Genomic DNA, 27,375 nt, shown 5'->3' with positions numbered 1-27,375 from the left:
GCCTACTTGTGATCTCTGTCTGTCAAATAAATAAATGAAATCTTTAAATAAAATAAAATAAAATATCTCAGTGAGGAACTTTAAGGAGACAGGTTTTGAAAGCATAAAGCCTACCCTGTCACTGGGTTCTCACTTTTTTCTTTTCCGTTTTCCTCCTCCTCCCTCTCCTACTTTTGCTTTCTTTCTTGCTTTGGCTTTCTTTCCCTTCACTTTCATCCTCCTTGAGGGACTCACCTCAGGAGAGACTTTCTCAAAATGTCTAGTCCGATTCTGTGGCTGATCCCACTCTCACATGACTGCTGGACGTGAGGAGTTGGCCATCTCCGGAGGCAATCCTGTCACTCGGACTCCTCAGGCGCCACAGGGAGCCTCAGACCTCGCACCATCAGCATCCCCCTGCAGCCCCGGATGCTTGCTTCCATGAGGACAACTGGTTTCCAGCGCACTTATTATAGCCCATTGGAAATCTAGAGAAACATTTCCTATTTCTTCTCATCCCTTTCTTACTAAATGTGCCTTCCAAAAGGAAAGTGGTTTTCCTCGATGTTCTCATCTGTCATTTTTGTACGGCCATCACATGGATGGCTGAGGGTCACTCTCTGCAGCCCGCCTGATCCTGGGCTGCTTCTTGAAGTCAGCTGCAGGTGGTGTCACATGGTTGAGCCTGGAAATTGAAAACGATGGCAAGGAGCAGACCTCAGGGCAGGCGTGGACTCTGGCAGGCAGCTGATGGGATCAGGAAGAACCTTTTACTCTCCGAGGCAACACGTCCCTCATCACCCAGACCGCCATGGGGCCATTCCCTTTTATGCCTGCAGTTGAAAATGCAAAATGTCATCAGAAAAGGCCACAAGAAGGGTATTTGTTTTTCTTGCTGTGCCTCTCTCCTAATTCTTTCACACACACACACACACACACACACACACACACGCCAGACCCACACACTCTTTACATCTCTCTGTAATTTTTCATCCTCAACTTCCTCTATTCCTTTTCCTTCCTATCTCGCTCCTTCCTTTCACAATAATCACTGAATTTAATAAAATCTAAATATATACATCATCATTAATTGGTGAGATACCTTAAGATAATTAATTGCAGTAATTAAGGAAAATAAAAACAACTATATCAGGATGCACTTTTTTAAGTAGACTTTTTTAGAGCAGTTTTAAAGATTTTATTTTTATTTATTTATTAGAGAGAGAACATGAGAAGGGTGAGGTCAGAGGGAGAAGCAGACTCCCCGCTGAGTAGGGAGCCCAATGTGGGACTTGATCCCAGGACCCCAGGATCACGACCTGAGCTGAAGGGCAGTTGCTTAGCCAATTGAGCCACCCAGGCACCCCTAGAGTAGTTTCAGGTTCACAGAAAAAAAAGTAAAGAAAGGTGTGAAGAGTTCCATATACCCCTTGCCCCCACACATGCAAGAAATGCCCCCATTATCAACATGCCTGACCAGAGAGGTACATTTTCCAGTTGATGAACCTACACTGACACATTATCATCCCCCAAAGTCCACAGTTTACCTTCAGGTTCACTTTTGGAGTTCTACATTCTATGGGCTCTGATGAATGTACAATGACAGGTATCCACCATTACTGTATCATACAGAATAGTCTCACTGACCTAAAAATCCTTTGCACTCCACCTCTTCGTCCCACTCTCCTTAGTAACCCCCAGTAACCACTGATCATCTCACTGTCTCCACAAGTTTTGCCACATAGTCGGAATCGTACAGCATGTAGACTTTTTACACTGGTTTCTTTCACTTAGTAATCTGCATTTATGTTTCTGCCATGTCATTTCATGCCTTGCTAGCTCATTGCTTTCTTGAACTAGATAATTTTCCATTGTCTAGTTGTATCACAGTTCATTTATCCACTTACTTACTGAAGGACAAATTGGTTGCTTCCAAGTTTGGGAAATTATGAATAAAGCTGCTATAAACATCCACGGGCAGTGCAGGTTTTTGTGTGGATGTAAGTTTTCAGCTCCTTTGGATAAATACCAAAGGAGTTTTGTAGTTTTCTACAAAACTACCAAATTGTCTTCCAAATTGACTGGACCATTTTGAATACCCAGCAGTAAAGAATGAGAGTGCCCATTGCTTGACCTTTGCCAGCATTTGGTGTTGACAGTGCTCTGAATTTTGGTCATTCTAATAGACTGGTAGTGTTATCTCACTATTGTTTTAATTTGCATTTCCCTAATGGCACATAATGTGAACCATCTTTTCATACACTTACTCACCATCTGTATATCTTCCTTGGTGAGATGTGTGTTAAGGTTTTTGCTGATTTTTTAATTGGATTGCTCCTTTTCTTATTGTTGAGTTTTAAGAGTTCTTTGTATATTTTGGTTAGTAATCCTTTATCAGATATGTCTTTTGCAAATATTTTCTACCACTCTGTGGCTTGACTTTTCATTCTCCTGACAGTGTCTTTCACAGAGCAGGGGCTTTTTATTTTAGTGAAGTCCAGCTTATTAGTTCTTTCACTAATCATGTCTTGGTCTTATCTAAAAAGTTATTACCAGGGTGCCAGCGTAGCTTAGTCTTTAAGCGTCTGCCTTCGGCTCAGGTCATGGTCCCAGGGTCCTGGGATCAAGTCTCACATCAGGCTCCCTGCTCAGTGGGAAGCCTGCTTCTCCCTCTCCCACTCCCCCTGCTTGTGTTCCCTCTCTTGCTGTCTCTCTCTTTCAAATAAATAAATAAAGTCTAAAAAGAATAAAAATAATAAATAAATAAAAAGTCTACCAAACATAAGGTCACCTAGATTTTCTCCTATGTTATCTTGCAGGAGTTTTATAATTCTGTGGTTTATATGTACATCTATGATATGTTTTGAGTTAGTTTTTGTGAACAGCATAAAGTCTATGTCTAGATTCTTTTTTTTTTTTTTTGCATATGGGTATCAGATAGTTCCAACATCACTTGTTGAAAAGACTATCTTTGTCCCATTATATTGCCTTTGTTCCTTTGTCAAAGATCAGCTGATTATATATGTGTGAGTCTACTTCTGAGCTCTCTGTTCTATTCCATTTATCTGTCTCTTCTTTTATCAGTACACCACTATCTTGATTACTGTAGCTTGAAGTAAACCCCTGACTTTGTTCTTTTCTTTCAATATTGAGCTGGCTATCTCAGCTCTTCTGCTGCTTCATCTAAACTTTAGAATCAGATTGTCAATACCCACAAAATAACTGGATGGTATTTTGATTGTGGTTCCACTGAATCTACAGATCAAGTTGGAAAGAACTGACATCTGACAATATTGAGTCTTCCTGTCCATGAACATAAACTTTCTCTCCATTATTTCATTCTTCTTTGATGTCTTTCATCAGAGTTTTGTCATTTTCCTCATATAGATCTTATAGGTATTTTGTTATATTTATATCTAAGTATTTCATTTTGGGGGTGTCAATATAAATGGTATTGTGCTTAATTTCAAATTCCTCTTGTTCATTGCTGGTATATAGGAAAAAAATTGACTTTTGTATATTAACTTTATATCTTACAATCTTGCTATCACTTATTAGTACTAGTTTTTTGCTTGTTTGTATGGGTCTTGACCTATGGATAGTGATGCTATTGGCTAGAAATGCCTAGGGTCACTCACCTGGGCCCTGCATCTCCTTTTAGAACCAGTATAGTGGCTGGACTGGTCCTTGTGGTTTTTATTATGATTGCAAGACACTCTCAGCAATAACTACCAGGAAATGTTGAATGACAAGGTTATAACTCATAAGGCCTGAATAGTACACAGCACACCTGGGCCTGCACAGTGAAGTCGTGGGTAGAGAAAGAGAGTGTGGACCTAGATAGGGCTCTGCTTTTATTGCACTCCTTATTAGTGAGGTTTTACATAGGGGTGGGAATCAATGCATAAAAAGGGAAAACAAAAGGCCAAATGGTGAGTTATCTAAGTCAACCAACAGTCTCTAAAACAAAATGTAACTACGGGGTGGGAGCGGGGGTTGGCCTGACCCTTTATCTGGTCCTGTGGCTGGCTGTGTGTTTATTTGAGGTAGCCAGCACCATCTTTGAAGTGGATGCCTTAAAAATCAAAAGCTTAAGTCAGGCACTTGCATTATAATTAAAAGAAAAACAAAACAAAAACAAAACCCTATCAAGCACTTACACTTGTCAACTCTTTCAGATTTTCTATATAAACAATCATATCATATTCCAACACAGTTTTATTTCTTCCTTTCCAACAATATACTTTGGGGTGGGGGGTCTCAGTGCATTAGCTAAGACTCCCAACAATGTTGAAAAGGAGGGCTGAGAGGGGACATCCTGGCTTTATTCCTAATTTAGAGGGAAATCTTGGAGTCTCTCCCCATTAAGTATTAAGTTAACTGTAGGTTTTTGCAGATATTCTTTATCAAGTTGAGGAAGTTCCCCTCTATTCCTCATATACTAAGAGTTCTTAGGAACGGGTGTCAAACTTTGTCAAATACCTTTTCTGCAACTATCGATATGATTATGTGATTTTTCTTCTTTAGCCTACTGACGAGATGGATTAATTGATTTTCAAATATTGAACAAGACTTGCATACCTGGGCTAAATCCCACTTGATTGTGGCATATAATTCTTTTTATATATTGTTTCATTTGATTTTTTGATATTTTATTGAGGATTTTGCATCTATATTCATGACAGATACCAACTATCATTTTCTTTTCTCACAATGTCCTCATCTGATTTTGGCTTTAGGATAATGCTGGCCTCAGAATAATTTAGGAAGTATTTCCTATGTTTGTATCTTCTGAAAGAGATCATAGAGAATTGGTTATAATTTTGTCCTTAAATGTTTGGTAGAACTCACCATCTGGGCCTGATCCTTTCTATTTTAGAAGTTTATTAACAACTGATTTAATTTCTTTAATATATATAGGCCTTTTGGGATTGTCTATTTCTTGTATGAGTTTTAGCAGAGGGTGTCTTTCAAGGAATTGGTCTGTTTCATATAGGTTATCAAATTAGTAGGCATAAAGTTGTTCATAATATTCCTTTATTATCCTTTCAATATCCAGGGAATCTTGTGGTGATGTCCCCTCTTTCACTTCTGATACTAGTGATTTGTGTCCTCTCTCTTTTTGTTAGTTAGCCTAGCTATAAGCTTATCAATTTTATTGACCTTTTTTCAAAGAACCACTTTTTGGTTTTGTTGATTTTCTCTATTGATTTCCTATCTTCAATTTCTTTGATTTCTGCTGTTTTATTATTTCCTTTCTTCTTCTTACTTTGGATTTAATTAATTCTGCTTTTCCTAGTTTCTTAAGATGAAAGCTTAGATGATTAATTTTAGATCTTTCTTCTTTTCTAATATATGCATTCAGTGCTATAAATTTCTCTCTAAGCTCTGCTTTCACTGAATCCCACAAATTTTCATAAGTTGTGTCTTCATTTTGTTTAGTTCAAAATATTTTTTTAATTTCTCTTGGGGTTTCTTTTTGGCTCATGTGTTCTTTAGAAGTGTGTTGTTTAATCTTTGAAGATTTTTCCAGTTATCTTTCTGTTTGATTTCTGGTTTAATGCCATTGTGTCTGAGAGCAGACATTGTATGACTTCTACTCATTTAAATTTGTTAAGGTGTGTCTCCTGACTCAGAATGTGGTCCACTTCAATGTTCCAGGTGAACTTAAGAAGAGTGTGTATTTGGCTGTAATGAAATGAAGTATTTGACAGATGTCAATTATATCCAGTTGATTTGGGGTGCTCCTGTCCTTAGCAATTTCTGTGGGCTGGATCTATCAATTTCTGATAGGGTGGTGTTGAAGTCTCCAACTATAATAGCGGGTTTGTCTTTTTTTCCTTATAGTTCTATCAGCTTTTGCCTCAGATATTTTGACTCTCTGTTGTCAGGTGCACACACATTGAAGATTGTTAGGTCGTGGAGAATTGACCCCTTTTTCATGATGTAATGCCCCTGTATCCCTGAAAACTTTCTTTTTTCTGAAATCTGCTGTCACGGATCTACTCTTTTTTTTTTTTTTTTATAACGTATTTTTATCCCCAGGGGTACAGGTCTGTGAATTGCCAGGTTTACACATTTCACAGCACTCATCATAGCACATACCCTCCCCAATGTCCATATCCCCACCACCCTCTCCTGTCCCCCCTCCCCCCCAGCAACCCTCAGTCTGTTTTTTGAGATTGAGTCTTTTATGGTTTGTCTCCCTCCCAATCCCATCTTCTTTCATTTTTTCTTTTCCTATCCCCGAAGCCCCCCACATTGCATCTCCACTTCCTCATATCAGGGAGATCATATGATAGTTGTCTTTCACAGATCTACTTTTTTAAAAGAAAGCGTCATAGCAAGATAAGCAAGACCTTCCCTTGGTATTGTCACTTGAGTAGTGACTTGTGAAGCACTCTAATCATGGTGAATGACCAGGACATAAGCACACCCTAACAGCATAGCACAAAGAGTCAGTTTCATTTTGTAAACCACAGAGTGCTGTCCATTATAAATATATACGTGCAGACACGAGGCTGCTGACCAGCCCAGTCTATTCTTTTTTTTTTAATATTTTATTTATTTATTTGACAGAAAGAGAGAGAGAGAGAACACAAGTAGGCAGAGAGGCAGGCAGAAAGGGGGTGGAGGGAAGCAGGCTCCCTGCTGAGCAGAGAGCCTGATGCGGGACTCCATCCCAGGACCCTGAGATCATGACCCGAGCCGAAGGCAGAGGCCTAACCCACTGAGCCACCCAGGCACCCCAGCCCAGTCTATTCTTATCTTAATGGCTAGAGCAAGAATCTTGTGTTCCGGGGCACCTGGGTGGCTCAGTGGGTAAAGCCTCTGCCTTCGGCTTGGGTCATGATCTCAGGGTCCTGGGATCAAGTCCCGCATCGGGCTCTCTGCTCGGCGGGGAGCCTGCTTCCTCCTCTCTCTCTGCCAGCCTCTCTGCCTACTTGTGATCTCTCTCTGTCAAATAAATAAATAAAATCTTTAAAAAAAAAAAAAAAGAATCTTGTGTTCCTTCCATCCCTTCCATCTTAATTAGGAAACATGAAGGCAATTCATCATGGCACAGTCCTTCAGTCCATACTAAAGACACAAGCTTATCTGAGGTGAACAATGGGCTCCATCTGGGCAACAAGAGTTCTGGATGCTTGACTATTCCTAGAACACCCTGTACATATGAACAGGTATGGACTTTGGAGTCACAGACAACCATGTTGTATGACCTTAGCCAGCCCTCAGTTTTCTCATCTGTAAAATGAGAGAGGAAGGAGAAGGGGGGAATAAAAAAATTTCTTCAGAGTTTGTTGTGAGATATAAATGAGTACTATATGTGAAGTACCTCACACAGCTGGTTACTTAGTAAATGCTCAGAAAATGGCAGGGAAGTATCTCCCCAAAATTATTCACTAATTACAAAGTGGAAACTAGTAACTTCACAGTAGGAAAACCTGAGAGACACCATCTTACCAAGTGATCAATGTTAATATTGCCAGTAATGAGACAATCTGACATCAAGTGCCTCCTGATGTGATGCATTTCTATTATATTCCTGCCAAAAACGTGTAACTGAATCTAATTATGAAGAAACATCAGACAAATCCAAATTGAAGGACATTCTACAAAGTAACTAGCCTGTATTCTTCAAAAATGTCAGGGTCATAAAAGACAAAGGTTGAAGGACTGTCCCAGATTAAAGGACTAAAAAGACATGACAATGAAATGCAATTCGTGATCTTGTGTTAAATCTGAGGCCAGAGAAAATAATAGCCAAAAGAGACATTATTAGGACAGCTGGTGAAGTTTGAATACAGGGTGTGTATTAGGTCATGATATTACTGCAATATTAAACTTTCTGAATTTGATCACTGTGCTGAATTATGTAACAGAATTTCCTTGTCCTTACCGCAATACTTAGAGGTAAAGGGACATCCTTTCTGCAGCTTATGACCAAATGGTTCAGAAAAATAATCATTTTATATAGGTAGATAGATTGAGAGAGAGACAGAGAAAACCAGTGTGGTGAAATACTAACACCAGGTGAATCTGGGTGAAGTATAGACAGGAGTCCTTTGTGTGACTTTCTGTTCTGTGGGTTACAACTTTCCTTTTGAAAGGAAATTATTTTTGAAATTATTCAAGATAAAAAGGTTTTAAGTGGCATGAAAGACTACTTTTCATTGCTCATTGGAAAAAGAAATCAAGGTCACTGCCACTCTCTCAAAAAGGAGGAAGATCCTTTGGTAACGGTTTTCTAATCCCAGAGGACTCTTATTCCCAAAAACAATGTCTGAGACAATCCCACCCACAGCTACGCTCTGAGACTTGTGCTGGCAAAGCACTCCCCGCATGCAGCGGCCCTCCAGGTGCGCGCGCGCACACACACACACACACAAACCTGGGGAGCTGGAACCATACCCCAAACCAGATTTGGAATCAAGATATCCAGATGGGGCCCCTCCCACCACCATACACCCAACTAGTTCCTACAAATACAAGGAAAACAATATAAAGATGAAACCTTCTCTAGAGCAAGCACCCAAGAGTCATGGTGGTTTTATTTATTCCCCTTTTGGTCTGTCAGCACACTGTCTGTCAGACAGGAATCACAAGAGACCCTAGGAGACTCATAGCAGGACCTCAGATAACATGAAGAGTTACTCCTTTTCGAGTAGCCTATATACATTAGACAGTTTAAGTTTTACCTTATTAAACAAATCATAACAATCCTTCAAATCAGATATTATTATTCCCACTTTATAGATAATGCAGCTGAGGCTCCGGAGTATAAGCAATGTGGCCCAGGTCACATGCTAATAGGCAACAGTGCCAAAACTTGAGCTCAGATCCATCTAATTCCCCTGTCTTTGCTATTTCTAGGATGCCTTTCCAGGATGTCTCACGTTTGTTTAACAGATACACTCAAAGACAATATCTTTGACAGCTCTTTTGTTACATAATTCCCAACCCTTTCAAGCAATTTAACAAGTTCTAGGGGTAGCTTGTCTATTTCCTTAACACTAACATCAGAAACAATCTGTGGGTGTGGACAGAATAGATCTGCCCTGGGCACCGAGGCTGAATGTCCCCATGCATAACCCCGGCCCAAACCTGCACTTCACCTAACTGAGCAGAGGAGCGAGTATGGGATAGAACACTTCTGAACATCCTAGCGTATAGATCTCATATGGCAGGGGACAACAAGTGTCCTAAAATGCCCAAAACCATGTGGAAACTCACGGGATCTCACCCAGAACTTATACATGCTCCAACTCTTACTGTGGGTTGCGAAAAGAAGTAGGCTATGCTTGATGGTGAAGGTAACCTATTAATGTTGGAAACTTTGGGAGAAAAAAATCATTATTCTCGATGTGCTTCAGAAGCTTGTCTGTAAACACTTCATCACCTCAGAACTCCAGCGATCGAAGGCCAGGGCTAATGCTGTGAAGGTTGTTGACTATCAGAATCTCCTGAGTGCTAAATGTGAGGTCGTAAAGCTGTCCAAAGATTAATTCGCACCTGTGGCAAAGAATATTCTTGTACCAAGCAGTAGCTTATAATTCTAAAAGTACTAAAGTGGGAAGGCAAGATGGAACAGTCTACTCCAGCCTTCTATCAACCACACTTCGATGAAGGTGAACAGGTCTGTCTGCATCTATTATCTATTGCCATAGTCTTTAAAAATGCACACTGTTGTCTCATGGGTTCTGTGGGTCAGGAACCCCAGAGTGGCTTAGCTGGGTCCCCTGGCTCAGGGTCCCTCACAGGCTGCAGTCTCAGTGGGAAGATGACCCCTTCTAGGCTCACACACAGGGTGTTGGCAGGGTTCGGTTCCTTGAGGGCTGCTGGACTGAAGGCCTCAGCTCCTCGCTGTTGACTGGAGGCCTCCCTCCCTTAGTTACTTGCTGTGTGGGCCTCTCCATCGGGCAGCTCACGCCACGGCAGCTGGCTTTCCTCAGAGCTAGCAAGCGAGACAGCCGAAAGGGGGAGTGAGAGAGAAGCCAGAAAGTCTTTGAAACCTGCTCTCAAATGTGCCACGCGGTCACCCTTGCTCATCTATCAGCATTCTATCAGTTAAAAGCGAATCACCTGGTCCAGCCCACACCCAAGGGCAGGGGATCACCCAAAGGCCCAAATGCCAGGACTTGGGACTCACTGGAAACCAGTTTAGAAGCTGCCTACCCTGCTGTCTGTGGACATGGTCCAGCAGATGCACTCAGGTCAGGCTTTAGATTGACTCCTTCCCACCCTCACTCTCTGAACAGTAGCCCCCCTCAGCCCTGGATGGTGCATGGGTGTGCTGGCAGGACCTGTTCTGGAGGAGGTGGGCTTTTGTTCTTGCTGAAACAACACTGTCGTTTCACCCTGTAATATTCCCTGATAACCTCTGCTTCATCCTAATAGAGTGATACCATGGAAAAACACACACACACTGAGAGTGAGCAGACACACACACAAATGACAAATGTTCCCTTTTTTTTTTTTTTTTTTAAATGTAGACTGAGTAACATCTTTAAAGAATTGACCTCATGGGCGCCTGGGTGGCTCAGCTGGTTAAGGGACTGCCTTTGGCTCAGGTCATAATCCTGGAGTCCCCAGATCGAGCTCCTACTTCTCCCTCTGACCCTCCCCCCATCATGCTCACTCACTCTCAAATAAATAAATAAAATCTTAAAAAAAAAAAAAAGAATTAACCTCGTAAAAGTGGCAAAAAAGAAAAGTCCCTTTAAATATCAGACAAGAGGGACGCCTGGGTGGCTCAGTGGGTTAAAGCCTCTGCCTTCGGCTCGGGTCATGATCCCAGGTCCTGGGATCGAGCCCCGCATCGGGCTCTCTGCTCAGTGGGGAGCTTGCTTCCTCCTCTCTCTCTGCCTGCCTCTCCGCCTGCTTGTGATTTCTGTCTGTCAAATAAATAAATAAAATCTTTAAAAAAAAAAAATTTAAATATCAGACAAGAGACCTGAGTTCAAGAGTTGCCTTCCACAGGGATTCATCATATGACCTTTGGCACATTACTTAACCTTTCCTCACCTACCAAAAGAAAAAAAGAGAAAGAAAAAGACACCTATCCAGCTCCTTTCCTAAAATAATTCTCACAAGCCCTCCTTCAGGGGTCTGTCATACTGTAACTTATAAGAAATATGTATTTGGGCATTCAGATGACCAAAATTTATTTCTCATCCACAGTTTCTTGCTCCACAGCTGCCAAAACCCTTGGAATTTCCTAAGTTTTAAGGTTGGTAAAGGCATCTCTTGTTATGTTAGTGAGGTGACTTTTGGACCCCACCTAAAGATTCAGAGGGAACTTTAAGTCCCCCCTCACTACCCACCCCACCTCCTGCCCTGGCCCCAGGAAGGGGAGAGGGTCTGGAGGTTGACTCAATTGTCAATGGCCAATGAATTAATCAGTCATGACTATGTAGTAAAGCCTCCATAAATCCCCAAGAAGAAGGAGTTTGGAGGGTTTCCAGGTGGATGAACACATCCTGCCCTTTCCCTGTATTGTCCTATGCATCTCTTCCATCTGGCTGTCCCTGAGTCTATATCCTTTTATAATAAATTAGTAATCTAGGAAGGAAAATGTTTCTCTGAGTTCTGTGAGCCACTGTAGCAAATTAATCAAACCTGAGGAAAGGGTCTTGGGAATCTGAGTTATAACCAGTCGGTTGGCAGCAGGGGTGACAACCTTGGCTTGTGACTAGCATCTGAAGTAGGGGGTGGGGGAGCAGAGCAGTCTTGCAGGCCTGAGCCCTCATACTAGGGCTTCTGATGCTATCTCTGGGTAAATACTGTCAGAGTTGAACTGAATTATAGGATACCCAACTGGTGTTGAAGAATTGCGGGGTATAGGAAATCTCACCCTCCAAACACTGGAAATCAGTCTCAGAACACCAAAGAGGACACAACACCAATAGAGGTCATTTGCCCAATTTTCACGCAGTCCAGGACTCCCGGAAACCCTGTCAACCAATTACTCTGTCAGTGCTTTCAAATTCCCACAGTAGCCAAAAGTGATTTTTTTCCTTCATGGCTATGATTTTAATTCACTGATGATTAAACTGAAGCATTAAGCCATTCAATACCTTGTAGGACCACATAGTAGCAGAGGCCAAGCTACCAATAACCCCCAAAACTGGGCTATGAAGTGTCAAACCTCTTATAAAATGACAGTTAGGGACAAGGAATTCCAAATGTGCATATAGAGCAATTTCATTATTAATGAATATTCTGAAATGAAAGCAGACTTCTAAAGAAATTGGTTCTATTTTAAAAATAATACATTGGGGGTGCCTGGGTGTCTCACCCAGTTAAGTGTCCGCCTTCCAAGGTCCTGGATTGAGTCCCACGTTGGCGGTGGGGGGGGTCCTTGTTCAACAGGAAGCCTGTTTCTCTCTCTGCCTGCTGCTCCCCTCTACTTGTTGCGCATGCTCTCTCTCTCTGACAAATAAATAAAATCTTTTAAAACATAAATAAATAGGGACGCCTGGGTGGCTCAGTTGGTTGGACGACTGCCTTCAGCTCAGGTCATGATCCCGGAGTCCCGGGATCAAGTCCCGCATCGGGCTCCCAGCTCCATGGGGAGTCTGCTTCACTCTCTGACCTTCTCCTCGCTCATGCGCTCTCTCACAGTCTCTCTCTCAAATAAACAAATAAAATCTTTAAATAAATAAATAAATAAATAAAAATAAAATATCATGTACAACCATCACCATACCATTTAGCTTGTGTGTGTAAAAGTTAATAAAGGGAAACCCCACTACAATGGAGTCAGGAGGTCCTGTGGGGAGCTCTCACGCTCTTACCACTTGTCCTCAGTTGCAAATCTAATAGGAAGACTCAGACTTTGCACATGGATACTGCTTTACTCTCCCAGCAGGGAGAAGAAAGATTTTTTTCTATGCACACCCCCTGTCCCCAGCAGTAACCAGCCAACTCAGCCACAAGACTTCCAGCTCCCAGTTTATTCCAATGGACTTCTTGTTTATAGCAGCCTTCCCAACTTCCCACTCTCCTTTGTTCTTCGAATTGCCTATGGTTTTGCCTGTCCTGGATTTCAATTCTCTGCTATTCCCAACTAAACCTATCTTTTGTGGGTAAAATAACCAGAAGTTGGTTAGGGTATTTTTGAGAATTTATTTATTTCTTCCAGGAAGAAAGAGAGAGGGAGTGCACACCCATGTGCTCGGGCATGTAGATGGAGGGGTAGAGGGTGAGGGAGAGGGAAGGAAGAAATCTCCAGCAAAATCCCTGCTGAGTGCTGCGCCAGACACAGGGCTCCATCTCATGAGCCTGAGACCATGAACTGAGACCAAGAGTTGGACGATTCACCTACTGAGCCACCCAGGCGTTCCTGGAAGTCCTATTTTTAAGGTTAACATCACTCAGTGGCCTGTATGGTGATGCAGAGAGAACGCGCAGCAACTCTGAGACTGGTGAGCAAACAGGGGCTAGTACCCACAGGGCCCATTGGGCTCACTGCGTTCTCGCCAACCCTGGGGTAAGTTTTCTACTGGATTTTGAGTTCCACACTTTGTGTTTGAGCTCTTCAGCCTTCATTCAGGATCTGTTTTAAGGCCTTGTTTTTTGTTTTTCTCTCTGAGAAAAACTCATTCAGCCTTCAGTCCAGCTCCTTTTCAGAATCCAACTGTTCCTGACAGAAATATGCAGGCCTAGGGGTGCCTGGGTTAAGTGACTGACTCTTGGTTTCGCCTCAGGTCGTGATCTCCGAGTTGTGAGATTGAGCCCAGCATTGGGCTCTGTGCCGAGCACATTGAAGATCCTTTCTCTTCACCTCTTCCCACCATAAATAAATAAATATTGAAAGAAAGAAAGAAAGAAGGGAGGGAAAGAGGGAAGGAAAGAAAGAAAGTAAGAAAGAGAGAGAGAGAAAATAAATGTGAAGGCCCTCAAGTCTGAGTCTGTTTTGGAACTGGACTGTTCTATTGAACGGTGCTGACCCTCAGTCTGACTTCTTTTTGGAACCAGACTATTCCTGTTGGAACTGTGCCAGTTTGAGTTCTGCTGGCCTTTGGTCTAACTCCCTTTTGAGACTGGACTCTTCCTTTGGAACTTTGCCAGCCTTCAGTCTGACCCCTCTGGACCCAGGCCATACCTATGTTGGCCTTTGGTCTGATTCCTTCTGGAACCAGGCTGTTCCTGAAAAACCTCTAAGCAACAGGATCCGTTATGAAAGTGCTTTGAGAGTGCACCTCCCTACTGGGCCTCTAGCTGCTTTTGTGTTTAAAATCTATAGCCCCTCCACATGCACACTTACAAATAAATGGACTGCCTTAGCCAAAAGTAAGTCAAAACTTCAAATGGCCATTTTCTGTGGAACTTTCAATCTCCCCAAACTTGTTTTACTCAAAATTAAAAGCCATGACTCCTTAAAAAGGAAAAAAAAAATTACTGAATGGGATATTTATTTTAGAAGGTACCTTGAGGTTTCCAGATGGTTTCAGGATTCTAGATTTGTGTCTTTGCAAAGTACTATGTCTAAATTAACTAATGTAGGGGCGCCTGGGTGGCTCAGTCATTAAGCATCTGCTTTCAGCTAGGGTGGTGATCCCAGGGTCCTGGGATCAGCCCTGCATCGGGCTCCCTGCTCAGCAAGAGGTCTGATTCTCCCACTCCCTCTGCTGTGTTCCCTCTCTTGCTATGTCTCTCTCTGTCAAATAAATAATCTAAAAATAATAAAATAAATTAACTAATGTAAGTAACGAAAAAAGTCAAAATGTCTCCTGAGGCTTCTTTTTCCCCTCCCCCATCTTCTCTGTCTATAGATAAGCAGTGGCCTCCTGGTACTCAGGGCCCACCCCTGGGACCATTTTCCACTATTCTTTCTTCTGACCTTTCCTTTTACTCCAAATCCTTCCCCAGGTCTTCGTCTCTTGAATCTATTAAAACCTGCCACTTTAAAGTTAAGTCTTCTGAGCGTCTAAATAAACCTCAAGTTTCTTATGTTCCCCAGACTAAGGTCAAATTATGAGCCATAGTTAAAGTGTTCCCCAAAGTGACTGAGCTAAGTTTGCTGAAGAATTTAACATAGTTACTCAAACTTACCAATCTGGTTTCTCGGGTTCATATCAATAAGTCCACATGCTTATTGGTGAGGACCAGGCCAAACATTGGGTGAAACTAGCAAGAAGGAAACATCCCAAAAGGAATTTACAGAAACAGAGCCCTAACTTTAAGAACAATGTTAGAAAACACACTGGAAATCTCAACCAAGCAATAATAACAGCTTTTCCTAAGCCTGCTGATTGGAACAAAATTCAGGCTTGCACACGAAAGCCTGATGAGTCTGTTCATGATGATTACAATCAACTCCAAATTGTCTTTTAAGAATATTCTGGTCTTCCTTGAATGTTGAATTCACCTGGTAGCACAGGACTCTGTGTTTATTAACAGGCCAAACATGTATCTTTGTCTTTTAGTTAAAAGAACTGGGATACAATGGGAAATTATGTCCACTCCAAATTTAATTCATTAAAACCAGCTCAATTGCTTCCTAGATGAGTCACCTAGAGGAAAGACTGCTAAAATCTTCGATGTTCAAACGCCAGCAAATGAAGGCCCCTAAACAAAATCAGAAACCTAGTTTCTGCTATTATTGCAACGAACCAGGACATTGGCGGGGGGAGGCAGAAATTTAAGCATTCCGGGTGCCTTCAGCCCTCCAGCCAACATTCCCAGTGTCCTCCTAATTCCCAATGACAGGGCTTCAAGGAACTACAGGGGCTCTTCCAGATCCTCCCTCTTAATTGGCTCAGACAAACCACATTCCAGATTGGGAATGAATCTCTCTCCATCCTTGTTGACAAGGGACATATGTGCACTCTCAGTATTTAACCTCCTGCTGTAAAGCAATTCCTTGGTCAGAGTACAAAAACAGTTTGAACAATAGTGAGGAAGTCTTCAAGTAACCTCAACAGATTCCTGTCTCTAAGCCTATTCTATTTTGTCTAGCCCTTTGTCTATTGTGTATTTTTGTGAGAAATACACACGCTTTCTCCTTAGTTCCTCTGCCCTATTCATTTATTGGGCCAAGATTTCATAGTAAAGTATCATGCTGGAACTTCTCTCAAAGGGGGGAAGCAATTCTAGAATTTGAAAGTAGTAACAAAATAGCCCACAAGGGGAAATAAATGACCTTCAGCCTCTTTTCTGTGCTCTAACTCTGATGACACTGGGGGTACTGATCATTTATTCCTACTGGTTCAGCTACCATCCTCTTTATGGGCAAAATCCTCAGTTGATATTGGCAGAATTCACAAGACACCTACCATCAAGATTCAAATAGATCTCTCAAAACCTCTTCCCATAATTAATCAATGCCCTATAAGTAAAGAAGGTCATAAGAGAAGACTGCAAGGCTCAGGGCCTTATTATCCCCTATACTAATCTCTATAACACCCGTATTTTACCTGTGCAGAAACCCAATGGCCATGGATGGACCCCTTAGCAATAAATAACGTTATCCCTGGGCATCCCTGTTATTTCTAACCCTCATATGCTACAGACATCCACTCCTACTGACGGTAAATTTTTCACCATAATTAATCTATGCAGCGCATTCTTAGGATTTCAATTGATAAGGATAGCTGGTATCTTTTTGCTTTCCCTTGTGAAGAATGGTAATACATATGGACAATAAGGGGCCCCAGGCCCCTTCTTACTTTTCACAAACCCTAAAGGCTGACTTGGATGGTAAAAGTTTTCTGCAGGCTCTAACCTTTTAAAATATGTAGATGAAGGTGCCTGGGTGGCTCAGTGGATTGGGCAGATGCCTTCAGCTCAGGTCATGATCTCAGGGTCCTAGGATCAAGTCCCACATTGGACTCTCTGCTCAGCGGGGAGCCTGCTTCCCCCTCTCTCTCTCTGCCTGCCTCTCTGCCTACTTGTGATCTCTGTCTGTCAAATAAATAAATAGAATATTCAAAAAAATAAAAATAAAATAAAATAAAATATGTAGATGATTTCCTTCTCTGCTCCCCTTCATAAACCTCTTCACAGAAAGACAGCATCCATCTGTTAAAACTTTTGGCCTTAGAGGACATAAAACCTCCAGAGAAAAACTGCGGTTTGCTCAAACTCAGGTTCAACACTTAGGGCACCTGATCTCTGAACAGAGACTGGATTTAGATCCAGGTGGGCTTCATGGAATCCCGACTTTCCAAAACCTAAAACTAAGCACCAATTATGAGGCCTCCTTGGACTGACTGGCTACTGTCAAAATTGGGTTCCAAATTTCTCTCTTGTGACTCAACCTTTATATATCTCAAAACAAAACAAATAAACAAACAACAAAAATAAAAACAAAACAAAACTTTGTTTTTTTGGAAAGAAGAGGATAATCTAGCCTTGGGGACTTTTAAGAAAAGCCTAACAAAGCCCCTTGCCCTTAGACATTCTAGTTCTCAATTTCCCTTTTCCCTTTTTTTATGTAACGGGAAGGAAATGCCCTTGAAGTGTTCACCCCAAAATAGGGAAACCGTCTTTGGCCAATAGGGCATTCTAGCCAGCAACCAGACCCTGTAGCATGGGAATACCCCTTTGCCTCAGAGCCCTTCCTGCCACTGTTCTAGTAGTTAAGACCACTGAAGAAATAACCATGGGCTCCACTTTAACCACCCTTGTACCCCATGCAATAGAAGCCCTCATAAATTCTCATCACACTCAACACTTTATAGTCAGTTGCCCCACATTCTATGAAATCCTTCTGTTAACTCCTCATATAACTCTTTCTCATTGCAATAACCTTAGCCCCGCCACCCTTCTCCCCTCCTTCATCGATGAAACCCCTCATAACTGCTTAAAATGGACAGATCACCTTTCAAACTCCTTGTGACAATTTACAGGAAATGCCTCTAACCAATGCAGATTTGTCATGATTTACTGACGGTTCTTATTTAAAGGATAAACGTGGTAAATATCAGGCTGGGTATGTTCCTGCAACTCTCTGAAGTCACTAGGACAGCACCTTTACCTTTGGCTGCTTTAGCCCAACAGGCTGAGTTCTATGCCCCTCCTCAGGCTTGAACCTTAGCTATGGGTAAAACCCCAAACACTTACATGGATAGTCTGTATGCCTTTGAGGTAGCACCTTATTATTTTTATTTATTATTATTTTTTTTTTCAGGAAAACACCTCATTGATATTTCTGCCAAAACTGCTGCTCTCAGAAGACTGATGTACAAACTTCTGTCATGGTTCCAAAGGGATGTTCTCCCAAATAAAAATTTGGAAAAATTGATCAGAGATGCCCAACAATTGGCCCCAGAAAAGGAGAAACAACACTGGAAATCTAGTAATTGTTGGTTGGATAAAAAAGAGAGAACTAAATAGAAAGACAGCCCTACCAAAAATTCTAAAATTCCCCCTACTAACAACTGTAAATTCATTAAACCATTGGTCTACTAACAAAATGATAGATGGCATTCATGAACCAGTATTGATGGGGAAAGATTAATAAGGCTGCAAAAAGTGCCTACTTCACTTGTCTCACCTCTCCAAAGTATAATCAAAGAAACCTGTTAACCTGTTTGTATAAATGGATTTAATACAATTTCACCCTTTGGCAAAATAGCTGGACTATAGCTCTCTCTCCTAGACAAGACACTGCTTCTTCTGTTGGAAAAGATTATCCCCACCTGGAGAACCCGTCTCAAACCTCATAGAAATTAGGGAACCCATTTTACCAGTCAGGTCCTTTGACAACTCTGTGCTCTTTGGCCAGTTCTGTGATACTCTCATTGTGTATCATCCTCAATCCTCAGGGTTAATCAAATGCAGTAACAGCACTGTTGAGACTCAACTGGCAGAAAAGGTCCTTCCTGGCACTAAACCACTAAATATATATATAAAGAACCTGACTGTTGATCAGCAATACTTTCAAAGGAAAACCTTGATCAAAAGGGGAAAATGTGAAAATTAATAAAGGGCAGCTTTAATAAACTGGAGTCAGGAAGTTTGGCAGAGGGAGCTCTCATGCTCTACCAGTTGTCTTTAACTACATATCTAACATGAAGACACAGACTTTGCATATGGATACTTGCTTTACTATTCCAGTAAGAGGAAGAAAGGATTTTCTCTTGCCCCTGCAACAGCCTGACCAATGACAGACAGTCACAATTCAGCCAATGAAAAGCCACTATACTACTAGCTTCCAGTTTACTCCAATGGGCTTTTTCTTTAGACAGCCTTCCCAACTTCCCACTTTCCTTTATAGAGGTTCCTCCCCTGTGTTCTCTGGACTTGCCTATTGTTTTTTCAATAACTTCCTTGGCCCAGATTAAAAATTCTCCGCTATTCCCAAATAAATCCCTCTTTTGCTGGTAAAACAACTGGAAGCTTTGTTTTTAAGGTTAACAGATGTGACTTTGAATAAATTACTTAACCTTCTTGAACTCAGTTTGTTCATGGTAAAATGTGGGAAAGAATGGCAATTTGCTGTTGGAGTATTAAATTAGATTGAATATCTAAGGTGTCTCTCATGATACATGCTAAAACATGGTATCTGAATTTATAGTTTATTTTATAATTATATTTTTATTATAATTATTAGTTCTCTTGACTGGCTCATAAAGAAAAATCCATGTAGTCTGTTTGAGTGGTGGAATTAAATTTGGGGCCATAACAGACAGATGACAATTTCTCTACTCAGATGAACATCTATCTGTTCATCTTTGAAGGGCCAAAGAGTGAACCTGGAAACATCTGGGGTTGGTCCCCAGGAGCTTCCAAGGGCTAAGGACTCTAGGACCCCATTAAGGGTTTTCCCTGCTAGTCAAAAGTAGAACATTCATATGAAACCTTTCATAAGCTCAAATGCCATAAAGTGAAGAAACAATTATCATTAGTTTATATGGAAAAATTTATGAGCATTCCCAGACCCAAAAAGTAAATTCTCATAGGCTTTTCTTTTTTTTTTTTTTTTGTTAACATTTTATTTATTTATTTGACAGACAGAAATCACAAGTAGGCGGAGAGGCAGGCACAGAGAGAGGAGGAAGCAGGCTCCCCGCCGAGCAGAGAGCCCGATGCAGGGCTCGATCCCAGAACCCAAGGATCATGACCCTAGCCGAAGGCAGAGGCTTTAACCCACTGAGCCACCCAGGCGCCCCTCTCATAGGCTTTTCTGATACCTTAGAACCCATCTTGCTAATGGATACACAAAACAAATGGAGATAAAGTACAGATGCTCCCAGACACAATTCCAAGCTATAATGGCTTGATGTTGAGATGTTGAGCTTTCAAAAGGCAGGGAATACCAAACAGGGTGTTGTTTTAGAAACTAGACAAGGATGCTCACTCTCACCACTCTTTTTCAACATAGTATTAGAAGTCCTAGCAACAGCAATCAGACAACAAAGAGAAATAAAAGGTATCCAAATTGGCAATGAAGAAGTCAAACTCCCTCTCTTCGCAGATGACATGATTCTTTATATGGAAAACCCAAAAGACTCCACCCTCAAACTACTAGAACTCACACAGCAATTCAGCAACATGGCAGGATACAAAGTCAATGTACAGAAATCAGTGGCTTTCTTATACACTAACAATGAAAATACAGAAAGGGAAATTAGAGAATCAATTCCATTTACTATAGCACCAAGAACCATAAGATACCTGTGAATCAATCTAACCAAAGAGGTAAAGGATCTGTATTCAAGGAACTACAGAACACTCATGAAAGAAATTGAAGAAGACACAAAAAGATGGAAGACCATTCCATGTTCTTGGATTGGAAGAATAAACATTGTTAAAATGTCTATACTGCCTAGAGCAATCTATACTTTTAATGCCATTCCGATCAAAATTACACCGGTGGGCCTTCCTCTAGCTGCCATCTTGCGACCCCGCGTGCGTGCACCTAATCTCAGCTGGTCTGCCCGAGACCCCCCGAGCTCCAACCCTAGTCCCCCCCGCGCGGTCCCATTTCCACTCCAACAAGATGAAAGAAACTATCATGAACCAGGAGAAACTCGCCAAACTGCAAGCACAAGTGCACATTGGTGGGAAAGGAACTGCTCGCCGAAAGAAGAAGGTGGTTCACAGAACAGCTACAGCAGATGATAAAAAACTTCAGTTCTCCTTAAAGGAGTTAGGGGTAAACAATATCTCTGGTATTGAAGAAGTGAATATGTTCACAAACCAAGGAACAGTGATCCACTTTAACAACCCCAAAGTTCAGGCATCGCTGGCAGCGAACACTTTCACCATTACAGGCCATGCTGAGACAAAGCAGCTGACAGAAATGCTACCCAGTATCTTAAACCAACTTGGTGCAGACAGTCTGACTAGTTTAAGAAGACTGGCTGAAGCTCTGCCCAAACAATCTGTGGATGGAAAAGCACCACTTGCTACCAGAGAGGAGGATAATGATGAAGTTCCAGATCTTGTGGAGAATTTTGATGAAGCTTCCAAGAATGAAGCAAACTGAATTGAGTCAACTTCTGAAGAAGATAAAACTTAAAGAAGTTACTGGGAGCTGCTATTTTATATTATGACTGCTTTTTAAAATTTTGTTCATGGATCTGATAAAATCTAGATCTCTAATATTTTTAAGCCCAAGCTCCTTGGACACTGCAGCTCTTTTCAGTTTTTGCTTATAAACAATTCACTCTTCGCAGCTTATTAAGCTGAAGAAGCCTGGGAATAAAGTTTGAAACAAGATTAATAAAGTTCTTTGCCTAGGAAAAAAAAAAAAATTCCACCGGTATTCTTCAAAGAGCTGAAGCAAATAATCCAAAAATTTGTATGAAACCAGAAGAGACCCCGAATTGCTAAAGAAATGTTGAAAAACAAAAATAAAACTGGGGGCATCACGCTACCTGATTTCAAGCTTTACTACAAAGCTGTGATCACCAAGACAACATGGTACTGGCATAAAAACAGACACATACACCAGTGGAACAGAGTGGAGAGCCCAGATATGGACCCTCAACTCTATCGGCAAATAATCTTCGACAAAACAGGAAAAAATATACAGTGGAAAAAAGACAGTCTCTTCAATAAATGGTGCTGGGAAAACTGGGCAGCTATATGTAGAAGAATGAAACTCGACCATTCTCTTACACCGTACACAAAGATAAATTTAAAATGGATAAAAGATCTCAATGTGAGACAGGAATCCATCAGAATCCTAGAGGAGAACATAGGCAGTAATCTCTTCGATATCAGCCACAGCAACTTCTTTCAAGATATGTCTCCAAAGGCAAAGGAAACAAAAGCAAAGATGAACTTTTGGGACTTCATCAAAATCAAAAGCTTCTGCACAGCAAAGGAAACAGTCAAGAAAACAAAGAGGCAACCCACGGAATGGGAGAAGATATTTGCAAATGACAGTACAGACAAAAGGTTGATATCCAGGATCTATAAAGAACTCCTCAAACTCAACACACACAAAACAGACTATCATATCAAAAAATGGGCAGAAGATATGAACAGACACTTCTCCAATGAAGACATACAAATGGCTATCAGATACATGAAAAAATGTTCATCATCACTAGCCCTCAGGGAGATTCAAATTAAAACCACATTGAGATATCACCTTACACCAGTTAGAATGGCCAAAATTAATAAGACAGGAAACAACATGTGTTGGAGGGGATGTGGAGAAAGGGGAACCCTCTTCCTCTGTTGGTGGGAATGCAAGTTGGTGCAGCCTCTTTGGAGAACAGTGTGGAGATTCCTCAAGAAATTAAAAATAGAACTTCCCTATGACCCTGCAATTGCACTACTGGATATTTACCCCAAAGATACAGATGTAGTGAAAAGAAGGGCCATCTGTACCCCAATGCTCATAGCAGCAATGTCCATGGTCGCCAAACTGTGGAAAGAACCAAGATGCCCTTCAACGGACGAATGGGTAAGGAAGATATAGTCCATATACACTACGGAGTATTATGCCTCCATCAGAAAGGATACATACCCAACTTTTGTAGCAACATGGACGGGTCTGGAAGAGATTATGCTGAGCGAAATAAGTCAAGCAGAGAGAGTCAATTATCATATGGTTTCACTTATTTGTGGAGCATAACAAATAGCATGGAGGACATGGGGAGTTAGAGAGGAGAAGGGAGTTGGGGGAAATTGGAAGGGGAGGTGAACCACGAGAGACTATGGACTCTGAAAAACAATCTGAGGGTTTTGAAGGGGCGGGGGATGGGAGGTTGGGGTACAAGGTGGTGGGTATTATAGAGGGCACGGATTGCATGGAGCACTGGGTGTGGTGCAAAAATAATGAATACTGCTATGCTGAAAATAAATAAAAAATAAATTTAAAAGGAAAAGAAACTAGAATTCCCCCTCCCTTAGCATAGGCAATCTTGAAACCCTTTCTATTTCTCTAAATTCTGTACATCCTCTCTTTTCTTGTCACCAAACTCCCAGGTGCATATTTTATGTTTTCTCAGGCAACTGAATATAATTCCACTCAGCACTTGATAATTCAATTTTTCTCTTAATCTTTATAGGTAATACTTAGAATATATTTCCAAGTCTTCCACATTCCTTTTATTTTATAGCAAGGAACGTTCTGACAGTGAATGTATGAGCTGCGTGCATAGCCGAGCCCTGTACAACGTTTTCAACGAATGTTGGCATCAGTGTGGCTGGACCAATAAGAGCTAGCTAATATTTATTGAGAACCAATTCTGTGCCAGCCAATGTCAGCCAAAGGCTTTTTTGTTGGGGCGGATTATCCAGGATCAATGTATTTACTAGGACATTTTTAAACCATTTAATTGGTATTCAAATTGACGGTCCAGATTTTTTTTCTTCCTCACAAAAACAAGTGCTGGATGGCACACAGATGAAGGGACGTTCCTGTGGAGGGATACTACAGCAAAGCTCTTGCAATCTCACTATCCCAGCAGTCTCACACATAAAATTTTTGATAGCTGACCATTTAACACATCCAACCAGAAACAAACCATCATCATCAAGCATCACTGATAGGCCATCCACTAAGCAGATGTGTGAGAATTTGTGTTGTAATTACCCACGGAAGAGTTGCCAACAGCTATTGTCCCAGAAAATTTTTTTAAGCACGCAGGACTATTTTATATTTATTGTCTAAAATGCCAGGAATTGAAGGTACTTTAGCAGCAGTCTTAGCAATCCAACTATCTGTTATAAGCTCTTCGGGGCCCTGAGTCTCAAATCAGCACCTTTCCCAATTACTCTTAAGTCTTAAAGTTTCATTGTTCATCCCTGGTTGAAACCATATTCTGATTCATCAAAAGTTGGGAGTGGATACTAAGTAGCCCACCTCCCTGCCTCCACTGGTAGCCCACCCTCCCATACAGAATCCTCCGTACTGAAACCTTGGAATGGGGTACACTACACTCCTTCATACGAAGGCAGATAAACAAATCCCTCTCAACATTTCCGGCATTTCTGTTCCTCCCTGTAACCCTAGCAGGGCCTTCCTCTTTGCCCCAGGGACCCACAATCCTATCCTAGGCTCAAATAACTGCACATTTTTCTTTCACATTTCTTGGAGCCCCATGCAACTCCAGTCTCCCCCTCCTCAGTGAATCAAGGCTTCACTTCTCTCCCACCATGTTCAAATCAGAAGACAGGTTCTTTGAGTCCGTCTGCCACTCACCCTCTGCATCTTCTCCCTTTCCACTTCATCTCTAACTGAAACACGCTTTCCTCCTTTGCCATGGTCTCCAAGGAAGACCACTACTTCCCCGACTCACTCTAACTCAAGCCCAGCAGGAAGGATCCACATACTCCTCCTTCTGTGGTCTACTTCACCAGCTCCATTCCTATCCTCTCAAAACAGCTATTCTACCTTCTTCCTTTCCCTTCCCTGACCTCAGGGACTTTCCAACTTTGTTTCCATCCTTGTAGCTAATTATCTCCTTCCATCGTCCTCCGAGAAGTGGACGGCATCCATGCTCTTTAAACACCCAGTAGTCTTTCCCACTTCCTTCAAACAAACACCTCCATGCACTGTGTGATCATGACCTGTTTTACCTTGACAAATTCAAAGTAAGTGCTGTTGCTCTGAAAGTTTCATCGGACTGCTCCCTCTCCCCTAGGACCCCAGTCCCCTTTCTCACTAAGCCTACTCTTCCCTCATGCAGATCATTTCAATCCCATTATCCACCTAGACAGCACCCCTTAGTCTAGCTAGTCCCCAAGGTCAAGCACTTCACTCTGGTTCTACTGATACCCCAGGATTTGACTGCTCTTGGCCTTCTACCCACCTGCCTATTCACACACCTGCAGGACCCATCAGTGTAAAAGAATCAGTATAGAAGTGTAATGTCACCAGGCTGTTAACATGATGCAAAGTCAGGCAGTCAGGCCATACCTGGGCACTGACTAGGGGTGAAGTCTTGAGTTGCTGAGCTAGTCCCCACCCTTCAGCTGCACCCAATTGTCTTCACCCTACTCATTCTTGGTCCCACCCTCTCATGTTCAGAAGATGATCTCAATTCCTATTTCACTGAATAGAGCTACTCTTTTTTTTAAAGACTTTTTAATTTATTTATCTGACAGATAGAGATCACAAGTAGGCAGAGAGGCAGGCAGAGAGAGAGGGGGAAGCAGGCTCCCCGCTGAGCAGGGAGCCCAATGTGGGGCTCGATCCCAGGACCCCAGGATCATGACCCAAGCTGAAAGCAGAGACTTAACCCACTGAGCCACTCAGGCACCCCAACAGAGCTACTTTAAAAAAAATAATAATAATTTCCAGGAAGTCCTGGGTGGCTCAATCGGTTAAGCATCTGCCTTTGGCTGAGGTCAGGATCCTAGAGTCCTGGGATTGAGCCCTACATTGGGCTCCCTGCTCAGAGGAAGTCTGTTTCTCTCTCTGTCCCTCACCCTGTTCATGCTCTCTCTCTTTCTCTCAGATAAACAAATAAAATCTTTTTTTTTTAAAGGCCTTTTTAAAAAAAATTAAAATAAAAATAAAAAATTATTTCTAATGAGATGTAATTGACAGTTAACATAGTATTAGTTTTACATGCATGACGTGATGATTTGATATGTGAATGTATTACAAAAGGATCACCACAATAAGTTTAGTAAATATCCATCAACTCACATAGTTACAAATTTTCTCCTTGTGATTAGAACTTTTAAGATCTACTCTCTTAACAACTTTCAAATGTACAATACAATGTTATTAACTATAATCACCATGTTGTACATGATATCCCCAGAATATATTTACCTCATAACTGGAAGTTTGTACTTTTTGACCACCTTCACTCATTTCACCCACCAATCTGTTCCCTGTTTCTCTGAGTTTAGTATTTTAGATTTGATGTAAAAGTGAGCTCATGCAGTATCTGTCTTTCTCTGTCTGACTTGTTTCACTTAGCCTAATGCCCTCAAGGTCCACCCATGTTGTCCCAAATGGCAAGATTTCATTCTTTTTTATGGTATGAAAGAACTCATATATTTATATATATGTATATATAATGGATACAGATATAGATAGATAGATAGATAGATAGATAGATAGATAGATTCTTTATCCATTAATCCATCAATAGAGAGTTAGGTTGTTTCCATATCTTGGGAAATATAAATAATACTATGATAAATATTGGGGTACATATATCCTTTCCAGATAGTAATTTTGCTTCCTTCAGACATATACTCAAAAGTAGAATTGATGTATAATATGGTATATCTATTTTTAATTATTTGAGGATTCTTTTCCTGGCTGCACTAATTCCCACCAAAGTACACAATAGTTCCCTTCTCTACACATCTTCAACAACACTTGTTGTTTTTTGTCTTTTTAGTAATAGCCATTCTAACAGGTGTGAGATGGTATCTCACTGTGGGTTTTTTTCCCTCACTGTGGTTTTGATTTGCATTTCCCTGAGATGAGTAATGTTGAGCACCTTTTGATGTACCTGATGGCCATCTGTCCGTGTAACTAGAGCTAACATAATTCCTCCTCCCACCCACCCTCATCTCTCTCCACCCCCATCCACCTGTGGAATTACTTTCCCATATGGTTTTGGCCCAAGATGTTTGCACAGTTTGGACAGCTACTTGTTCCCAACCACACCCTCGGATGGTTGAGTTACAGAGCACCTGCCCTATCATTACTTCAAAGAAAGTGTTAAAGGCAGAGAGTGCAACCTGCTGGGCAAAAAGTCAAGGGCATCTCATACCTACCCTGTCTTTTTCATCTTGCCAAAAACGTCCCTGCTACGACAACAGGAGATAGATACTCCAGCACAGGGACCCAGCCCTACCATGGGAACTTGTAATGGGTAGATACTATTTTTGTGGTGGTTAGATATTTCTCTATCAGGCAAACAATCTGGGTCTATTACAAGGTTTTTTCACCTTTTTCTTTGTTATTATTGCTAAGAATTTTGTTGTTGTCCTGATTTGTGCTAATTTAAAATTTCC

The 27,375-nt window shown here is 41.5% G+C and overlaps 1 protein-coding gene and 1 long non-coding RNA gene across 2 annotated transcripts in view; one reads left to right on the top strand and one right to left on the bottom strand.

Moving 5' to 3' along the window:
• LOC116591027 overlaps nt 1-27,375 on the bottom strand; it is a 74,389-nt gene that overhangs the window by 32,618 nt on the left and 14,396 nt on the right. Inside the window, exon 2 of the long non-coding RNA XR_004285808.1 lies at nt 235-812. This is a non-coding gene — a long non-coding RNA (uncharacterized LOC116591027). The remainder of the gene's footprint in view (nt 1-234; nt 813-27,375) is intronic.
• Nucleotides 20,915-21,477, top strand: LOC116591025 (transcription factor BTF3-like). Its single transcript, XM_032343611.1, has one exon. The coding sequence runs from the start codon at nt 20,930-20,932 to the stop codon at nt 21,416-21,418; it is 489 nt and encodes a 162-aa protein (XP_032199502.1). The 5' UTR covers nt 20,915-20,929; the 3' UTR covers nt 21,419-21,477.

The sequence above is a fragment of the Mustela erminea genome, chromosome 5 (genome assembly GCF_009829155.1).
Source record: "Mustela erminea isolate mMusErm1 chromosome 5, mMusErm1.Pri, whole genome shotgun sequence".
Taxonomy (NCBI): Eukaryota; Metazoa; Chordata; class Mammalia; order Carnivora; family Mustelidae; genus Mustela; species Mustela erminea.
Note: the sequence above shows the minus strand (reverse complement) of the source record. Positions and strands in the feature narration are given on the sequence as shown.

What these genes read in the sequence shown, in the direction of transcription:
- LOC116591025 (XM_032343611.1), top strand. Translation starts at nt 20,930, where the DNA reads ATGAAAGAAACTATCATGAACCAGGAGAAACTCGCCAAACTGCAAGCA.